Source organism: Pteropus medius, unplaced genomic scaffold, assembly GCF_902729225.1.
Source record: "Pteropus medius unplaced genomic scaffold, Ma_sr-lr_union100, whole genome shotgun sequence".
NCBI lineage: Eukaryota > Metazoa > Chordata > Mammalia > Chiroptera > Pteropodidae > Pteropus > Pteropus medius.
Window position 1 is genome coordinate 31,797,372 of NW_024340849.1, and position 22,025 is coordinate 31,819,396.

The 22,025-nt window shown below is 35.2% G+C and overlaps 1 protein-coding gene across 3 annotated transcripts in view; it reads left to right on the plus strand.

Annotated features, from left to right (window-relative positions):
* The window catches only part of TRAPPC8 (trafficking protein particle complex subunit 8), an 81,142-nt gene extending 70,550 nt beyond the window's left edge, over window positions 1–10,592 (plus strand). For all 3 annotated transcript variants that reach the window (XM_039843888.1, XM_039843870.1, XM_039843879.1), the window contains exons 27-29: window positions 2,091–2,236; window positions 8,547–8,636; window positions 9,553–10,592. In XM_039843888.1, coding sequence (XP_039699822.1) covers window positions 2,091–2,236; window positions 8,547–8,636; window positions 9,553–9,787 — 471 coding nt within the window. In that variant the 3' untranslated portion in view covers window positions 9,788–10,592. The remainder of the gene's footprint in view (window positions 1–2,090; window positions 2,237–8,546; window positions 8,637–9,552) is intronic.
* The last annotated feature ends 11,433 nt before the right edge of the window (window positions 10,593–22,025 follow it).

The following is a 22,025-nucleotide window of genomic DNA, read 5'->3' on the forward strand; positions in this document are numbered from 1 at the left end:
AAGGTAGTATCTGCCATGTTTCCCTACAGTAAAGTTACTGTTTTTCCTTTTATAATAAGTAATTTGTGAGAAAATAATTCTAGACTATGTAAATATTTGATTTCTCAAAAAACTTAGGTCCACTAGTTTTAGCTGCCATTGGTGATTCTATAATTTGAATGAAGTTTTTATTTTGATGGTTCCTAGTGGTAATTTTCTATTAGGAATAATGAAGATGCCAAATTTAACCCTAACTCTATTTCTTATATTAAGAAAATCATTTTCTCCCTTTGAATAATACAAAAATCCTGAATTTTAGTTGTAAATGTCATTAATTTTTGATAATTTGAAACATCTCAAACAATGGCAAGATTAGCACTTAGAAAATGAAACAATTACTTTGTATAAAATGTAATCTTGTTATATTGTCACTTTATATACTGCGTATGGCATATCCTTTTTATTTCTTTATATTTCACCTTTGAGATATTTTATATTCTCTTTATAATTAACTGAGCTTGGGAGATGTAGCAGTTTTCATCATATTGTGAATAATAGATTTGAAGCCTAAAGACTTTCAGATTGATGACCTACTGCAAATTACTTGCATAACTTGATGGACCTTAGCTTACTACTCACTTATAAAACAAAGATAATAGTACTTTACACCTTCCTCTCTTGTGGTAGAACTGTCATCAGAATCAAATGCTTATTGTGAAACGACTGTGTAAATTCTTTAGCACTGAATGTTGCTACTCTTAAGCTGAGAGAGAGGGAAGCTCTTCTAAATATTCTCTCAGTAAATTAGCTTCAGGTTTTTAGTCTCCTTTTATGACCATTATTCATGTATTTTCCTCCTGATAGGTGGTATATAGAAATTTATTCAGTATAATTTAGAAGTCTCAAACAACAGCTTGTTTTCTTTGATGAGTAAAATATATTTAACAATAACACATATTTTGAACTTTTTATTAAAGTGTAACAAATATAGAAGTGAATAGTTCAATGAATTTCACAAATTGAAGAACACTCTAATATATCTAGGATACAGCGCAAGACATAAAATATAACAGCACCCCAGAAGTTCTGCTCCTGCTCTCTTCCAGTTACAAATTTTCCCTCCTTCAGAGTAAACCTCTAGTCATTTTTCTCTAACTTGTATGTACAAAACAAATTTAGCTCTTGATTTTGCAGCTATATAGATTCATGGATCAGCAAATGTTTCCTAAAAACAGCCAGATAGTAAATATTTTAGGCTTTGCTGGTCTGAAGGTCTTTATATAATTACTCATCTGTTGTTAGAGTCCAAAAGCAACAAAAGTAAACATAGATAGACTGTGGCTGTGTTTCAACAAGACGTTCTTACAAAAACAGGAGGCAAGCTGAATTTAGTGCATTGGCTATATAGTTTGTCAGTCCTTTTGTAGATCAGAATCTAATTTGACTAGCAGGAAATAAAAGAATCAGAATTTTCCTGGATGGTGAAGGACAATGTAGGAAAAATAACCAATAAAAAAAAGAAATGAGACATTATTTTCTGTTTTATTTAGATCATGATGATATTTATTGAAATGTTTACAGTATACCTGACACTAGCTATATTAAAACTTAAAATGCATGTTGACTTTTAGTTTCATGGTTGAAGCACGATAATCTATCTATAAAATGCAGCAATCTATTTTCAAAATGAAATCTTAAGGCAATTTTAGTTCTTCACCTATTAAAACAGATGTTATACAACTGAATGTCTATAGCTTAAGTACTAAGCATTTTACCAGATAAGAACCACAACAACTTCTGAAATTGTTATTATCGTGAACCTGTTTTTACATGAGGTATAAGTCTTAACGTATTAAATAACTTATCAGGATCACAGAGCTGAAATGTACAGTTGCTGGAATTCAGTTCTAACTCCAGCACATAATAAATAGGGAATGAATAAATGATTCCAGATACTAGGTTTTTTTAATCCTAGATTATATTGCAAATGATTTAAACTGTTTAAATAACAGCATAAATATTATTATTTATGCTTTATTGGTTTTAATTTTTTTTGTTTATATACACTGTACTTTAACAAGGCAATGTTTTTGTTGTCATTTTTTCCTCAGGAACCACCAGAAATGGAACTATTAAAATTTTTCAGGCCAGAGAACACTACAGTTTCGTCAAGACCATCAGTAGAGCAGTTTTCTAATCTCATTAAAACAAGTCTTCACTATCCAGAATCATTTAATCATCCATTTCATCAAAAAAGGTTTGGTTTGTGTGTGTGTGTGTGTATGTGTTAAAATTATTATACAATATGCACATTTATTTGTTTATTTAAACAATGGCATTAACACAAATATTGAAGAAGAAATTTAGAATACTATTTAGTCTGTAGAATTGTTCTTAAGTAATTTACTCTTTACTGTGATTACTAAATGTTGCTGCTGTGGTTAAAGATGGATGTTGCCTCAGCCACCTCAATTGCCAAAAGTTTTCTTTTGATGAGCAGGTTTATCATTAAGTCAAAAACATGAAAAAAATTATATTATTTTGTGTTTGTTTTAGACTCAGAAATTAACCCTAAGACATGACTAAAATATAGACACATCAAAATTCAAATTCAGACAGCGTTATTTAGTTAAGATTTATTAAATGGTAACCTCCCTGAGGACTGGTGTATTTGTAATTTTTGGTAAATAACTTGATATAAAACTTAAGACTGTAAAAATAAAAAGTCCTAAATCAGATGACACTTCAAAAAGTTGCTGGTTTACAGATATAAGAAAAGATGGAAAGAAGTCTGTTAGAACCAGTCTGCAAGTGATAATTGAAAGTATGAATTTTGGAAACGTCACCCTGAATACGGGTGGGGCTGGAGTGGGATAGACCAGAAGGAGAATGGGGACCTGCAGAACAATGACAGCTGAGAGAGGAGCTAAGGAAAAAGGAGTCCATGAAGAGGACTGGTTGAGAAGTAGCACTCAAATAATTAGGAAGAAAAGACCAATGAGGAGAAAATGGTGTCTCAGAGGTTGAGTGAGAACAGTTCAAGGAAAAAGAAGTTGTTAATAGTTTACAACCCTGCAGAAAAGTCAGATAATAAGTGGACCAAAAAGTTATTCTTTGGTTCTGACAATAAAGAGATGATTTTTGAGAAGAATGTTACTCTATAGTGGGGGTAGAAGCGTGACATAGTAGGTTGAGGAGAGAATGGGAGATAAATAGATAGGTAAAGATGCTGGCATAGATCACCCTTTCAAGAAATTAGGCTTTGGGGAATATCCATTCAATACTCTTGTTTTCTTACTAGCTAAGATACGGATGTTTATATGGTCTTGAAAGAAATGATAGCCTACAGGGAGTGCAACAGAATCCTTAGTAGATGGAAAAATATACACACCAAAGATTGACAAGATTAGCTTTGGACTGAAGAAATGTCCAGCTTACTATTGAAATAGGGAGAGAAGAAAGTAGGGAGAAATTTTTAATAAGTTTACACATTATAGAGTGCCTTCATTTTAGAGAGCGTTTATAGGAGCAAGATTAACTAACAAATCAAAGAAATTAGGAAATAAGAGAATAAAGGGTAGAGAATGTTTTAAAAGTGAAGTTTGAGGAGACTACTGAGAATTAAGAGAAGAAGCTGGCTAAGGACGTGCAGAATGAGTGCTAGGAAAATTAAGACCTTTACAGAGACATAACATCAGAATATATTTAAAAAGTAACTTAAATGTGCTAACCATTTTTATACCCTTTCATTGTGAAATGTAACACACAGAAAAGTGCTCAAAAATAAAAATATATGGATGCAGTGATTTATTTTTTTCACAAAGCTGACAGTCATTTAATCACCTCTATTTGAGAAATAGAATATTGCTAGCATCTCAGGATCCCTCAGTTTTCTCCCTTCCAATCCACCTCCAATATTAGTGACTACGTTGTTGCTTCCCTTTATATTTTTTTCAACTAAGTATACATCTTTATATTTTGATTTTTGTGAGTTTTTGAACTTTATTATGTAAGTGGAATTATAGAGTATATTTTTTATGTCTAGCTTTTATTTAATGTTAGTAATTATCAACCATTGAATGAAACTGTAGAATTTTTATTGTCATATGAATATGTTTAACATATCATAATTAGTTTATTTGCTATTGATGGATTTTTATTATCTTAGTTGAATTATTTTGAATTCTGCTATGAATATTCTTGGATATATATCTTTTGGTACATGTATGCTTGCTTTTTTTTTGTATATTTATCTAGGAGTTTTTCAAAGTAGTTGTACCAATTTGTACATCTGCTAGTTGTGCATGAGAATTCCTTCTCTATATCTTCACTAATTACTGCTGGATTTTTAAAAATTTTAGCTATTTAAGTTATTTTTTAAATAACTTTATGGTCTTAAAATTTTGTGTAGGTCTGAATTTTGCTTGGTACTCATTCTGTGTGCCTTTGATTGATTGACAGATGTACTCATGATCACCTGGGGAAATGTAAGAAATATAGTGCTTTAGTCCTATTCCCAAAGGTTGCAATTTGATTGGCCCAATGTTGTGGGGTCTGGATATCCAGATTTCCTTAAGCTATATAAGTGATTCTAATGTGCAGCCCAAGTTGAGGGGGCAAAAAAGAAATGTTTTATCACTGTCGAACATATCTTGACTTCACCTACTTTCATGGATAGTTTTGATTCCATGATGTTTGATTTTAACCCACTGTTCTACTTTGTTTCTGTTTATCCGACCCATCCTACTTCATGTGTTTTCTGAATATTTTAGATTCCATGGTTTTTTTTTTTTTAACTTTAGTGGTTAAATCATTGGCTGTACTTCAGAGGCTAGATTATTGGAGTTCTCTACATGATTCTCTTGAGGTTTAAAGCATCATAGAATCTGGGCAGTGCAGGAAAGTATGTGAAGTAGGACAGGTTTAATCAAATTAAAGTAGAGCAGTGGGTTAAAATAAAGCATCAGAGAATCAAAACTGTGCATGGAGTATGTAAAAATAAAGCGGGTTTGATAAGGATAAAGTGGCAATTTTTTCCACCTTGCCTGCACAATAGAATTACCTGAGGAATTTTTTAAAATCCTGATGCTCAGGCCAATACAGAGTCTCTGGGAATAGGACTCAGGCATCTGTATTTTTCAAATGTCCTCAGATGATACCAGAATGCATCTATATCAGTCATTGTTGCCACAATAATGCTTCATAACAAACCACTGCAGAATTCAGTAGCTTACCAGGCATTTATTTCTACACTCATTGGTTCTATAGGTCAGCTGCAATTTGACTGAAGCTCTTCTTCAGCCACACATATTTTGGGCTCAGTCCAAATGGGCAGCAGCTACGTACCTGGAATATGTTTTTTCTTATGGCATATTTCTGGCATACAAAAAGTGAGCCATGATGTGTAGCATATTTAAGGCTTCTCTTTGCATCAAAGTTATTAATATTCCATTGGCCAAATAGCCTCACATTCACAACCAACAAGGATGATCCACAGTCAGACAATGGGAAAGTGATGAGACTAACTGCTAAACAATAATTACAATTACCACAGTAACCAGGGTTGAGAATTATTGAAATAGAGGGTCACATGATTGGGCACATTCTTTTGTAACTAAAGAGCAGAAACGTAATTGAGTGAGAGACCTGGAGAGATGGGAGATGATGGTCAGAGAGTGAGTGACTGTTATTTCAGAAGAAGCTATTTCAGGTGACCGAAAAAATATGATATAGTCATGGAAGTCAGATGGCTGAATCTTTAATAATACTCATGGTTATGAAGTGACAAGTCAAGGATTTGAGAGGGAGGTGATTGAGTCATCTACCTAGACAATGAAGTTGTCCAAAAGGATGACAAGATTTGGGATTGAAAGGAAAAAATGCAAACTCATGATGAAGCTTTTAATAAATGAAGCCAATATGTGATAATATGGATGAGAAGCCAGAAGGGTGTTTTCCTCTAGGTGGTATGCCTTTACTTGACAGATGTATTAGATGAATGGGAGTAGGAGGTGAAGCAGTTTCCTTCATCTTTACCTCAGATATTTCAAAGTACTCATCCCTTTCCCTCCCCCAAAAGTATCTCTATTGTGCTGAGTTACTGTCACTGGTTCTAGTTTGTCAGTATGGGTTCAGGAAAACAGAACAAAAACCTTGGAGTATTTTATGACAAAGCGGAGGCATTTTTATGAGACAGATAGGAGGGAAAAATCAAGAAGTGGCAATGAGAACTACAGTCGTGATAGTTTCAGACCCAAGATGTGGAAGATGTTAGAAGAAAAACAGCATCTGTTACTGAGGGCTATAGAAGAAGCTGTGTACTCAGCCAAATTTCAGATAAAGTAAGATGTATAAATGTGAAGAGAAGAGTTTGGGGATCTAGAGGAGTGTTCTTAATGTAATGTAGAAATGTGGGCAGGAATGGGACAGTAGTATGTTTGGTCATGGCAGTGGAACTCAGCAGTAGAGCATGAGAATATGAGAAAGAATAGGTGACCAGAGGTAACAGAGATATGAATCATACTGGGCTTAGCAGCCATAGATTTTCAAAATAAAAAGCCATTTAGATAATGTTTATGGAGCTTTTGAACATTATTCTCAGCACTTAACATATTTGATCTTATCTAATCACCACAGCAACCCAAGAGATGGGTACAATTGTTAATCCCAGTTTACAGTTGAGAAAACTGAGGTACAAAGTTGTTGAGTTGATATTTGAACCATAGCAGTCTGACTCTAGTATCTAGATCTTTAATCATGACAAATTTTGATGGTGGGGGCATAGGTGTCAGCAGTTTGATTTCTAGGCACTATTTGTGGCTCATCAGATTAGTATTTTAGAAAAACTATTACATAAAGCAGTGGTTTTCAAAATGTCCCAGACAAGCAGCATCATCATCTTCTGGGAACTTGTTAAAAATGTGTATCTCAGGCCAGATCCAGAACTACTGAATCAGAAGCTCTGGGAGTAGGGCCCAGCAGTGTTTCTTAACAACAGGTTCTCCAGGTGATTCTGGTGCACACTTAAGCATGAGAAACACAGATCATACATGAGAAATACCCAACATAAAGAACGGATTGCATCGTGGCTCTAAATTAGAGGCTGTTGCAGTAAACCTTGAAGTTTTAAGGAAAATGAAGTTGGATCGAAGTAACCAAGTTCCAGAGATGTGTGGGGGAAATGAATGACAGGAATTTGTCAAGAATAATAGAAAAATTGCTAAGTGGAGAGGGGTAAGGAGGCAGTAGGCCCTATTCCAATTGAAAGTACTTAGGATAATGCTTGAGATTTGCTGGACTGGATAGGGGTACTATTTAGTGACGGAGGAAGAGGTGGAACGAAGATAATGAGTTTGGTTTGGGACCAGGAAACACCCAGATGTTCACATTTCTTTTTTTACTGGAAGCATTTAGATAAGTCCTGGAGAATTTTACATTTCAGGATCAGATGGGAACAGAATAGGAAAAGTTGCTTTGGGTTTTCTTTGGGTTACAAATTATGCAGTTGGAATTTAACTTTCAATGAAGTGCTTCAGACTGGAAACCTACTCAGTAGTCTTGCTGCCCTCCTCTCCAAATGATAAGTTTGTGGAGGAAGTAAGGGCATAGCACCAGCACAACCTAAGGATATGTTTTTATCTTAGCTTTTGTTGAGGAAAATCTGTTATTTGCAATATTGTTTAGAAAGTATTTCTCAGTAAGAGGGTGTAAAATTTCTGAAAGTATGAATATATCGTCTGAGCAGAATTTTAAAGTTATTTTGTGTGAGTTTATAAGGTTACTATTTTTTCTTTTTTACTTTCCCTGTGTTCTTTGTGTTTATAGAGTAAAATATAAATGGGAGTATGTAACCAGATTTCATTTGTGCATAGGTTATATTCGGTCGTATTATGTTCTTGGTTTGAAATCTGCACCAGTCTGTTCATATGTCCTTTTCTGTTACTACCTGTCTTTTCTCATATGTGTTAATAATTTACTAATTATAAAGTGGTGTGAGAAACTAGGTTGCCTGAACAGATGTGTCTATTTGAAAGGGCTCTTCTCATAACTTATATAGAAATGATTTTCATTTTCTCCAAAACATGATGGCTTTTATGCATGTTTGATAGAGAAGCAAATGATGGTCATTCTAAGCCAAGTTCTCAAAATTAATTATCAAGAAACAAAGAGAAAAGGATTGGTTGTTGGCATTTTCATGATTTATTTTTTTCTCCATTGATCTTTTGCAGTTGAGATTATTTACTTTTGTTTTTCATTTTGGGAAATAATCACCTAGAAATATTTTAAGATTAACTGTTTTTTAAGATTAACTATAATAAGTTGAAATAAAATGGTTTGTGAATGTATACTGATATTTATTCAGGCATTGTATTAATATATTTTACTTCTTATTTATACAATTTGGCTTAAATAATTTTGGAATTCATTTTTCCTTTAATTTGAATCAGATTGTTTTTAAGGATCATATGCTCTTAGGTCTTCTTAAAGAGTGTTATCTTCTTGAAAGTTGGTTTTTGGGGGTTTTAAAAAATACACAGCTAATCTTTTTTGTTTATTTTCTTTCATAGCCTTTGTTTAGTACCAGTCACCCTTTTACTTTCCAATTGTTCTAAGGCTGATGTCGATGTAATAGTTGATCTTCGGCATAAAACAACAAGGTAAAGATTTATTTAGTGCAAGATTATTTTGTAGTTTAAGATTGAGAACAATTTAATATTTTGAAGTTATGCAAAATACATAGAGATAGGTTACTCAGGCATGCCCTGATTTTTTGTTGTTTATTACAGAAGTGTTATAGAAGAATTACGGAGGATTGTCTTAATATTACAGTAGTGACAAAATAGAAAGCAATTTCTAAAAGCAGCAAATTAATTTGGCCAGAGACAAAAATTTTTATGAAAGTTTATTAGTGATAAAGAACTCTAAAATTGAAAACCAGCAAGTTTGTGATAGAAGTTTTATTTTTAGTTTTTTTCCCCCTTGATTATAAATAATACTTAATTTAAAAAAAAATAGGTCTATACTCCCAATTTCTGATACTCCAAGACTTATACACTTTTTGGAATTCAGAAATTTATGGATTTTCAGAAAAGTAATGTGTACACCCTAAACAGGATCCAGGGCAGCTCTCTGAAATCCAAACACATTTCGTGTATGCTTATGTGTATCATAAATTAACTAATGCCTTATTGGTAGATACTGGGTTGCTTTTTAATTTTTCAATATTATAAACAGTTTCAATATTATATAAGCATTCTTGTATACACATTTTTATGTACGAATAACCAGACATATTCAGGTTTTAAATCAGGTTCCATCTTTTACTAGATGCTGTTTTGAGTGTTAAAGATAATTTACTCTTAGCATTATACTTAGAACATAGTAACTATTGATAAGTGTTAGCTATTACAGCAATAGTAGTAACAGCTGTTGCCATTTTTGTTATTAACAGTTAACTTCATAAAATGATTTCTACAACTAGAATTGCTAGATGAAAGGGATATGTTATTGGGACTTTGGGAAAAAATTTTTGAAGAAAAAACCCTCCAACTTACCTTTTTCCTCCTTCCTTAGTCCAGAAGCATTGGAAATCCATGGATCATTTACGTGGCTTGGACAAACACAATATAAACTTCAGCTTAAAAGCGAGGAGATTCACACTTTGCAGCTGAAAGCATGCTTTGTCCATACGGGTGTTTATAATCTTGGAACGCCTAGGGTATTTGCCAAGTTATCGGACCAAGTTACAGTGTTTGAAACAAGTCAGCAGAACTCCATGCCTGCCTTGATCATCATCAATAATGTGTGACAGCTTGCAAAGTTGCACTGAAATCCACAGGAATCCGTTTTATTTTACAGAATAGGTTTTATAGCAGCTTTTGAAATACCTAACTTGTTCTGGACGTTGGTATTGGATCACTGCAAAATACTTTCGACTTGTCAGTCTGTTGACACGCAAAGCACGTTGGACTAAGAATACTGATATTCTTTTTTTGTATTTCTTTAAACCTGGTAATAATTTACATGCTCATAATACAGAATTCCAACATATCCATGCACCTTATTAAGCCCCATCTTAAAAACCAATGTCTAAGTTTGCTGTTACAACTTACCAGTGATATATGACTATTACGAGATGATTTTGAGGAGGGAAAGGCCTGTTGGCAATACTCTGTTAAGCCATTAGCCTATAAATTCCAGCTTTACTGTGAAGTTCAGTAGAGTGTTAAATACAGATTTTCCTGTCTTGCTTCACAATTCTCTAAAATCATTTTTGAACTTTGGTTATAGAGTCATCATACTTAAGTATCTGGTAGTTCTTATGGCTTATACATAACTTTGTAAAAAGACAAAATTTTTTTCTGATGCTTTGAATATAGTTTTGAAAGGAATTTGACTTTTTTCCCCCTCATTCATCTCAGCGTAGAGTGCACTATTTCACAATATGAGATCTTTGTCATTTAAATTATCTATTCTTTATTATGTAACTTTAACAATTGAGTTGATCTGTTTAAAATATAAATCTCAAGTTAATTAAAAATAAGCTTTTCAAAAATGTATTATATTTATAACAAATGTACTGTAAATAGAATAAAGACATGCTATTCACTGTATAGATTTATTAGAAGCTTTCTTTTTATTCTCAGAATCTAATATATTCTTCATTTAACATGAATGCCAACCATATGGCAGGTGCCAGACCAATTTCCTGAGAAAACATTATCCTCTTTGTTTCCAAAAGTGAAGTATAGTTTTTATTCCTACAGTCCCTGGTGGCCTTGTTATACATAATCAAATGAATAATGTCTATAAATGTGTCATGTCTGATGCCCAGTTACAAATTTGGATAATCCTTTTATATACTGGGGGAAAAGAAGATCATATTTATTGAACCTCTTGAACCATATTGTAGACTCTGATGCTGGTAATGGCACATCAGGAAATTTAGCCTTCCTACTGAAGGAAAATGTCTGAAAAGAATGGAAGAAAACATATTACTAAAAACAAAATGTTGTCAATATAATCAGTTATTAGAGGACCAAAATCCAGAAGAAAGTTCAGAGAAACATAACCATCATTTCCACTACTTTTCCTTGGGAGCATTTGCCCGCTTAGGAAGAAGCAGCTGAGAGGCAAGCCTTACATTTGACATACTTTGAGACAAGAAGTATAGGTCAGGAGGATTAATCTGAACTGAAACAAAGAAAGGAAAAGCATAGAAAATAGACAAAAACAATAAAAAAATAAAGAGGGTCAGGAACCTACTAGATTCAGTGAGAAAGTCTTAACTTGCTTATTTGTAGTCTTAGAAAAAGGAGAAGAGAGAATAAGGGAAATTCAGTATTTAAAGAGAATCTTAAAATTTTCCAAGATGGCCATCAAGTTAGAGATTCAAGTAGATCAGTAAATCCCAAACAACAAATAGAAACATATCCAGACATAACATAGTGCTGAAATTAAAGACAAAGGAGGAAACAATCTTGAATACAGAAGACAAAACTTGAATGGTAACAATAATTCAACAAATAGCTGACTTCTCACCAAAAATAACTGGAGCCAGAAGATAGTGGGATGTCTTCAAAGGGTCGAAAGAAACTAAAGGCAAAACCAAAATTCTGAACTTAGCATGACTACCTTTCAAGAACGGAAGTGAAAGTAAGATATTTTCAGACAAATAAAACCAGAGAGTTTACTTCCAGGTGGCCCTAGAATAATGGTGTTTGCCTAAAGCGAAATCTTTCCATTCATTCTCCAATTAAGTATACAAAACAAGAAGAGCACGTGAAACCACACCTAACTTTTAGCATCACTAGACTGAGCATACTACTAACCTTGACTGTAAGAAAATTTAGCAACTGTATACCACCTAGCTATCTCCAGTTTCTACTGCAAACCTTTGTGGTGAGTGAAGTGGAAGACAGGAGTCCAGAAAGACTGTGGATAGAAGTTAAGAGAACAGAGGTTTAAGAGTGAGTTGAAATTAAACAAAAAGTAGACCCTAACTGTAAAAGTATTAAACGAGACCAGTAGATCAGAGCCCTGATGACAGGCAAGGCATCTGAGGCTTTGCCATGGGGCCTTGTAGGAGCAGCAAGAAATAGGGACCATTCATCACGCAGCTAAGGAAATGCCTCCTAACAGAAATTACCTTTTAAATCAGCTACTTAGAAGACTGTTGAGTATTTTGAGTTTTGTGCAACCCAAATAACTTTCAGTCTCACCTGAAACTTCCATTAAAGATTTGTACCCTTAGGCCTCATTTCCAGAAGACAACATTAGAATGCAAATGCATTTTACCCAATTACCCTAGTAGCATACTTGAATCCATCCTTAAAATGTTTGGTTTGTTAAACAGTTTGTTAAGAGAAAAGCTTTAAATGGAATGGGACACAGGAACAGTGCCTAGCAGGGAGGTAAGAAGTGCTGGTGGGATGAGCAGGAATGAGTGACAGGGCTCTAGAGGAGGAAATGATAGGATGCTGAAGGAAAACTTTGCCCGTTTTCATAATTTTTCTCAGAGTTAACCCTGTTCAGTGATATTCCACTGCATGTTCCCAGCATTATTAGGCTATAGTTTTTCTCCTCATTAGAAAGTTTGTATGTCTTATCATATACTCACTCCCTCAGCCCGTGTTTATGTTTTGATTATTAAGCTGTGATAGAAGAGTCAGCTTTACTAACTTCCACAGTTTTCCTCAGTTCCTTACCTACTCGAATTAATTATGCTGCACTTGGTGGCAGGAATGGACACTTCTGAGAAGTGGATGCTTGTGCAAGGCAAAAACAAGTGTTCTTTTTTGCATGTGAATGGTTTGTCTTAGTTCAGTAAACTTTCCACCAGGATGTAGTATGTAAAACAATCTGAAATCTTTGGAAGAATATTAGTATCTGTCGATTAGAATGTTTGGTTTCATGATCCAATTAAAAGATGGGCAGAGGACCTGAACAGATACTTCTCCCAAAAAGACATACAAATGGCCAAAAGATATATGAAAAGATGCCCAACTTTGCTAGCTATTAGGTAAATGCAAATCAAAACCACAATGAGATACCTCCTCACACCGATAAGAATGTTATCAACAAGACAAGTAATAAGTTTTGGAGAGGTTGTGGGGAAAAAGGTACTCCCATATACTGTTGATGGGAATATAAATTGGTAGTCACTATGGAAAACAATGGAGGCTCCTCAAAAGATTAAAAATAGAATTACCATATGACCCAGCAATCCCTCTTCTGGATATCTACCTAAAAAATTTGAAAACATTTATTCGTAAGGATACACGCACCCCAATGTGCATTGTAGCATTATTCACGGTGGCCAAGACATGGAAACAACTGAAGTGTCCTTTGATAGGTGATTGGTTCAAGAAGATGTGGTACAAATATACAAAGGAATATTACTCAGCTGTAAGAAAAGATGAAATATTGCCATTTGCAACAATATGGATAGATCTTGAGATAATCATGCTAAACGAAATAAGACAGAAAAAGCTGAAAACTGTATGATTTTACTCATGTGAGATAAGAAAGTGAAAGTAACAAATGAACAAAACAGACAAAAACTCGTAGACACAGACAACTGTTTAGTGGTTACCAAAGGGAAAGGAGGCAGAGAGGGAGGTAGAAAAGGGTAAAGGGGGTCAAACACGATGACAGAGATTTGACTTCGAGTGAGATGATGTATTATAGAATTGTACATGTGGAGCCTATATAATTTTGTTAAGCAATGTCATCCCCATTTTTTAAAAGCCTGGCTTCAAAATAACTTCTAACTAGAAAAGGGGCATTAGGCTGCAAGAGGGACAATAGGGAATTTTGATGCAAAGCCCTGATGCAGATAGAGGAGGGCAAGGAGGGTGTTTGGAATGGAGATCTCTGTAATTGTAGGACAGGATGTGGGGTGGGTGGGAATGGCTTCTGGGGAGCCAGGCTCAACCAAGTCTGGAGCAGGTGGGGCCCCAGCCCTTGTGCCATTGGCAGCTGCCATGATTTGTTCTAGTAACCGTCCAAGGGAACAGCTACACAGGAGTGAGGAGAGAGAATTCCTGGTTTTGCTCGTTCAAAGAGACTCAAGATTCAAAACCTTGGGCCCAGAGCAACTCTTGAGAGCACGTTTGCTCGTCTGCGTGTTTCCTTGCAATGCTGCTTGCACTTCTATATCTTTCGTGGGTGTCTGGCTTCTCCACTCCTGCCCTGTGCTTCAGTGTGTGTGGGGCAAGGTTGGGAGGAAGGTTACATCTAAGGACACATTTCCCTCTTGGAAGCTGAGGGCCTTGGGCTTACAAAAAAAGCCAGAGGAAGAAAGTGAGTGAGAGAGGCAGCATCACACTACACTGGTGCCCTGGAGCGTGTTCACGCCACACAGGAGAACCTATTGTTAAATCTTCAGGAATTCTGTGAACCAATTGTTAAACACGGCCACTAAAGAAAAACTAAGTTGTACAAACTTACAACTGAATACATGATATTAAAAATAAAGATAATAAATACTCAAAATTCATTACTTCCTAAATATTTTACTATTACTTACATTCCCACAGTTATTTATATCTATTGTATCTGTCAACAAAAAGAACCTGAATCACTGAAGATATTAGAAAGATTTTTATTTATGGATCTTGCTGAGGACTGTGTAGCCTTAGAGCAGAGCTTCAGGAAGCCTTTTTCAAAAGTGTGAGGTGGGGGTGCTTATACAGGCAGAGAAGTAAGCTCAAAGTACAGCTGGTCCATTAGTTTCAATTAGGGTACATACAGTCCGATGATGAACAGTTTTGCATCAAATGGAAGGAATGTACATAAAAGTTAAGGTTGAGTTGCTGTGCCCTGGCGTCAGGAAGTTTTAATTAGGGTCTGGAAACAAATTACTTTGAAACTCTTTGAGGTGATTTTTATCAGGATCTAGAAAGAACTGGTAGTCTGTCATGGTTGGTCTTTAATGTTGTAACTGTGTATGTCTCGTGTCTCATTCGTTGATTGTCCCCCATGGTTTGTGCCTTCGTAAGAATTTAGGAAAGCTCACTGTTCTTCCTTGGTTACTGATTAAGTCAGAAAAACTGAAACACGGTTTCCTTTCCCTTTTCTATATGGTGGAAATACTAAATAATGGTGTGCTGCTGATCATCAATTCCCAACTCCACATTCAGTGACCGTGCTCAGGGAGCTTGAAATTGGCCATAGTGGGGATATTTGCTCCAGGGAGATCAGCAAATGCTACTCATTATGACATGACTTACTGATTTTTACTGTTTATTCTAGACCTAAGAAAGTGGAGAAAATATTAATAATGGTTAAACTTAAAAATGTTGCATGCCTGTAGCTGTTGCATTATGAATAGCGCAAATAGTATCTGAAATCTGTTATCCATGTCAGCGAGGGAGTTGCTCATGTCATTGATGAACAAGCAGGGGTCTAGCATGTGTCTTTTCACATTCCTCTTCCTCTTTAATGTAAAGAAAAATATCAACCAACATTCATACTGGAGTTACTCTCATTTGTTAATTGTAATGTAGGTTGGTTATACGAGAGCTCAGCAAAATTCAACAAAAGCCCTCTGTGAGAATTAATGAATTATATAGAATTTACAGTAAGAGTATTGCATTTTATTATTATGTGTGAATTGTATGCTGAATAGGATTTTATATCAGTTTAAAAACTACCCCGGTGTTGAAATGTAACTATCAGCACATTTCTGGGTGTGAGCACAGACCATGAAAAAATTAGTGTTCTGACATCCATTAGCCAAGACCTAAGGTATCTTATGGGATCTTCCAGCCTTTAGGACTCCATAGGGCAGTGGTTCTTAAAATATGAGCATAATCATTGGGGTAGCTTCTAAAAATGGAATTCCAGAAGCTACCTCTCCAGCAATTTGGTCTCCCTGCCTAGATCAGTTTTGTTGGCCTAGGTTGAGTGAGGAATCTTGTTTTCGTTGTTGGGATTTTGTTTGTTTCTTATTGTTCTTAAGTCTTAAAATCTGTTTTGACAGTCCCTTTTCAGAAGAGGAGACCTGTACACTACACTTTGGGCAACATTGCCTCAGGGAGCCTGATACGCGCTGTGTCCAGCTGCAGATTTTCATAAAGTTTGTTTCTATCAAGTTTTCAGGCACATCATGGAAATGTTATTATTCTTTAGAAGTTAACTGGATAGGGCAATGATTTAACCATGCCCCTAAGATGTGGCAAATTGTTCAAAGATTAATTTTCTACTTAAGGATATTAAAATAAAAAGTGAGTTAGCAATAGCTCTTTTGCCCAATTAGTGAAACACTTAAGAAGGCTGGGTTGACATTCAATCCCAGCTTGCTGTCAATTTTATTATTTCTTTGTCATTAATCACAAGTAACTATTAATCTACTAGCTTTTAGTGTTGTCAGTTTTGCCATTCACAATGATTTGGTTCTTAAGGTCAGATCTTTGTAGCTCTATTGGGTATATATAGCTATACAAAGGATGACCACATAAGTTTTCACCAAAAATGAGACATTTTGAGGGTGAAAAGGGTGCTATTAACAATTACAGTGGGACAATGGGCATAAACTGGGTCTGTTCCAGGCACACCAGGATGTGTGTTCATTTTAGCCTCAGCTCTGCTCCCTCTTGGGCTATCTGCTGATTGGTGTGTTATAATGAATTCTGCGACATACAAACACTGCACAGTCACATAGCAGTCATATGGCTTATTTCTTAGATGCCCAAGGAAGTCCTAGTTCCCTGCCTTTTGAGTAGAAATATTCAGTCAATGTGATGATAAATGGTAATATTCAGCTAACCTTCAGGTTGTAAGTCAGGTGACAGAATTCTCTGGTAATTTAGTGACTGAACCCAGGACCGCATTAGCCCCAGGCCAATAATGTCACTCCAATAGTCAAAGGCTACTGGCCTAATGAGATTCTTAAACTTTCTTTATGAAAGCATGGAGGAGCTTGTACAATATTTCTAGCCAATACACACACATATCTTGAACACCACTTATCTCTCTTTTATGTTGATTAACAAACTCACTAATGCTAATTGAGACTGCTGATGTTTGAAAGGTTTTTAGTAGCCACTTCTGGATTATGGACAGACCAGTGTTTTTCAAAGGCTAAATCACTACTTCAGGGTTAGGTACTTCAAATGTTTTTTATCTGCTCCTAAGTGATTAAAACTAACAACTTACATATATGTCATACTGTCTTTGGTGAAATATTTTAAAGTAAGTTATACTCAATATAACATTTGATCACATGCATTTCTCCTAGATTAATAAGAACCGTAAAAGACTTAAGTCTTTAAGCACAATATTATAAAATAGTATTTCCCAAAATGTGTTCCACTGGATAGGATGTCAGTAGGTATTAGGTGAAAAAGAGTTCCCTAACTGAACAAAACAGGGAAATAATGGAATTAAACAAAATTAAAGAGGTTTCTTTATTGTTCATGTGCATGCGTTGTGAGTTCCGACACATTTGCTAGGGACCAGCCCTTCTTAGCTAAAGTATTTTTCAGAACTAGTAAAATGCTCATATACTAGAGGATGGAGAACTTTTTCAGCAAAGTGGCAGATAGTGTTTTGGCCTTGCAGGTCATTCAGCCTCTTGCAACTAACTATTCAGCTCTTCCATTAAAATACAAAAACTGCCAGACAATATGTAAATGAACACTTGTTTCTGTAAATTAAGTTTTATCAGCATGAACACTTGAGTGACTGTCGGCATACCTTGGGAACCTGCACAAGACCAGAGAACAAAGGAGAAAGAAGCATAGGGCGAAGGGAGGCCTCATTCCTTCCTTTCTAAGGCAGGCTTCACTAAAAAACCTAGCAGGTGATTCCTTAAACCAACTATATCCACTAGAGGGCGCCAAGAGTGCAATTTTGCATCAGTGTCATCCACACTATTTGCCTTTAAAACGTTGAAATTAGCATTTTATTATGAGGTAGCACTTAGTGGAGTTGGGATTAGCATTAAACATATATATTTTTTTGGCTACAGAGAATTAGAATCAGGCAAGTTATTGATAATTTACCACTTTAGGGCACTAAATATATTAACCTAGAAAATATTTCATAATTAAAACTGTTACTGACTTTTTAGTAGTCTTTTTCTCATCCAGAGAGTCAAGATGAATGTGTTTTCTTGAAACTTTTAATATTTTAAGACATTGTAAATTTTTATTGATCAGAAAGTCATTTAATCTGTCATAATGCAATCTAAAATGGAGGCTAAAATAGAAAATTGTCAAATCAATAAAAACTCTGATAAAAGATGTGGGCAAGAATTCCTCAGTCCCCGCTTGTTGGCTGTGGACAAACCTCTTTGTTTTCTTATAACACAGGAATTTTTTAATGGTATATTTAAGCGAGACGTGAGTTTTAAAGTGCTTGGAACATGTTTAGTGTCCAATGCATACTGCATCATGGCTAAACGGCAATTTGGTTCAGTCATTTGAATAGCTTTCTGAAGTACTTCAGAAAGTCAAAATCTGGACTGTTCAGAAGTTGGCATAAATAATCTTTCAAATTTTAAAACAGAATTTGCGGTATTACAAACTAAAACATTGACTTTAAAATTAACACCATAATTGAGGTATCAAGTGTACTACTTAACAACTTTAGATCTTTAAAGGGAGGTTGTAATATTTTCTAAGTAATAAAGTAAGGACTTATGACTTGGGGCAAATGAATTTACTTGTGGATAATAGACCATAATCTCTGCAAACAAGACTGCCTTGAAAGATCTAGTATGAATGGCTCCTAAATCAAAGTATCCAGGTTTTTGAATCCATGGCGTTACTCCTTACCATAAAAATATGAGACCTTGGGAACATAAAAGTAACTTAACCACCCACCTTAGTTTTCTCATCTGTGTGGTGGCTGAGATAGTTCCCATGTCACTGTGGTGTTGTGAGGAGCAAATGACTTAATTGCATAAATTTCTTAGTTCAGTGACTGACAGGTGGTAAAGACTCAATAAATCTATTACTTTTTTAAAGTTCTATAAAGTAAAATAGCAGGGTAAGCAGATTTTTAAAAATTTATTTTTATTTTTCAATTACAGTTGACTCGATAAATCTATTATTTGTAAACAATTTACTTAAATTCCATTTGAAAATGCTCTTTGTAACTTCTCTAATAGATGCAATTTCAAATGGCTGTATGAACCATAATTAATTCTGTTTATAGCAACCATTGAGCTATTTAAGTTTCTGATTTTGTTCAAAATTATAGTCTTTATTTTGATTGCAGGCTTGGACTGCACATACATTGACCATGAGCTTTGCTTCCTTCATATCATCTCTTAATACTTAGAGTAGTAAGAACACACATTAGAGATTCTTGTTGAGGTGAATACAAGAATGGAATTGATTAAATTGCCCATTGTCTAATGAAAGCTGAATAAATTTTGTGACAAACAGTGCCAATGTACAATAGCTCTTTAGTGCCTTTACGATAACATATATGTAATGTTTTATAAATGACAACCATTCATAATCCTGGCATTTAGTTAAATAATAATGAGCTTTTAAAACTGAATTCACATACTTGTATGCGTAGGAATTCATTTGTAACAGTCGTTACATTAAAAATTTTTGTTAACGACATGGGTACCCATCGTTTTTTACTATACTTGTGCTGTGTAAATCCAGTCATCTCTTGATATTTGAGGGGTCTCTTTATATGTTTTTGCTTATAAGGAAACTTTTGTTTTCATTAGAGGTTTAAATCTTGTAGTAATATATATAAGGGAGCATTTGATGTGATTCTCCCATCATGTCTTTGCTCATAGCCTCAGTATGACACTTTCTTATTTTTTGGTTCCTTGCACTGTCATATAATATTTTATCTTAAAACAAGTAAGTGATTCAATAATGTTATTTTGTCCAAAAAAAAAAAAAAGGTTTCCCAAAGCATTGCAACTGTTACTACCAATTAAAAAAATTAGGTTATGACATGTTCTCTAAAATTTGAATGGATTATATCCTCCCAGCGAGCATAAGTTGATTATGGCTGCTACTTAACCACATATTTTGAAAACTGCATGCTTTTTAGGCCATATTTCTGGAAGATTATACTAGAATCTGATAGTGGTGGTTGTCTATGGACTGGAAAGTTGACTCCTTTTTACTTTGTGTTCTCTGTCACTATTTACATTTCAAACCATGCAAATATCTTTATTTTTAAAATTAAAGTAATTAAAAACAATTAAAAGCTAATTTCTAACCCCTACCCCAGATTTTTTAATTTAGCAGATCTGAGTAGGGAATCCTGAAATTATATTCAACAACAAAAATGTTTACTTTTTAGGTTTCCTCAGGAACTTGACATTTTTATGAATGTGATGGTAGAGCTGAGAATTCTCTCCTTATTTACCAGTTGCTGGTAATTACTGTAGTTTTCACATTAACTAGAGTAACAATAATCTAGTTTTACTTTTAAGTAACATTTTTGGGTCAATTCTCCTTGCTAACAAGGAACTGGCATACTGTCAGATTTCTCAGGAATTATTTTACACCATTTGTAAAACTCATGGACAAAACATGGCCCATGTCTTCATACAGTGCCCAATTGTTTCACTCTCAAGTACCAGGGACCCACACTCCACGTTTAACAGAAGCTTGAAACTTTGTTGCAAGGGAGGATTGTCGTACTGAAGCGTAGCCCAACAGCAACTGAAAACTGAATAGCAGACATCCTGCACAAGTCCTTTGATGATCCCTGTTCCTGCTCCTCATCTCCCACTGACCTGTTGCACCAGGTTCCTCTCAGTGGTCTGTCGGCCAAAACTCCCTTTGGTCTGCCTCCTGAAATGCCAAAGTCACCCCTTATTAGCTGTCAGTTGGAAAGAAGGGGACTCTGCAGGGTGCAGCAGAAAATGATTCTATTTTCCCTCCTGCTCCCCAATACACACAAACAAACCCAACCAGATCCACTGAAGGAAATGTCGGGAGCCATAACTCTTCCAGTCAATGTCCTCCAATCACTTTAAATCTTAAGAACAGCCTCTATTTCAATAATTAAAAATCCCAAGCACTTTAATAACTGGCATTCTGAATTTTATGAAGCTGAAGGTTTGCTTCTCTCCTGGGAAGTCTTAAATTGGGGAGGAAGGCGGCCAACTTCTTCTCCCTTTTATGTTGTGTGCTTCTCCCCTTCCATCTCGGTACACCTGGCTGCCTCCAAATCTTACAGAATTTGGGTGAGAGAACAGAGTAGGAGAAGCAAGGGTAGGACTGCAAATTGGTGCAGCCACTATGGAAAACAGTATGAAGGTTCTTCAAAAAACTAAGAACTGATCTACCATATGATCCAGCAATCTTTCTACTAGGTATTTACCCCAAAGACTTGAAAACTCATATTTGAAAAGATATTTGCACACTGATGTTCATAGCAGCATTGTTCACAGTGGCCAGGATATGGAAGCAATCTAAGTGTCCTATGATAGATGATTGGCTAAAGAAGCTTTGGTACATATATACAATGGAATATTACTCAGCCATAAGAAGAGATGAAATTCTGCCATTTGCGACAACAGGGATGGACCTCGAGATAATCATGCTAAGCGAAATAAGCCAGACAGAAAAAGTTGAAAATCGCATGGTATCACTTATATGTGGGATATAAACCTAAAAGCAACAAATGAACAAGACAAACAAAGAGAGACTCATGGTCATGGACAATAGACTAGTGGTTACCAGAGGATTATAGACTAGTGGTTACTAGTGGGGTGGGGGAAGAAGGGGGAGGTAAGGTAAAGGGAGTCAAATATGTGGCGACAGAAAGAAATCTAACTATAGGAGGTTAACACACAGTGTAAACATATATATGCCTTACTGTTAAAGTGTACAGCTGAAACGTATTAGATTTTGTTAACCAATGTCACTATAAAAAAAATTAAAACATAAAATAAAATGACACGAAATAGAAAAAAAAAAAGAAATAGAAAGGTCTCAGCTCACAGATGCTGTGGTGATCTGGCCTAATCTGTTCCCTAGGCACACTGCCTGGGAGCTCGTTACAACCGACTGTCTGTCAGGGAACGCTTCGTGGCTTTTGGGAGACCTTCC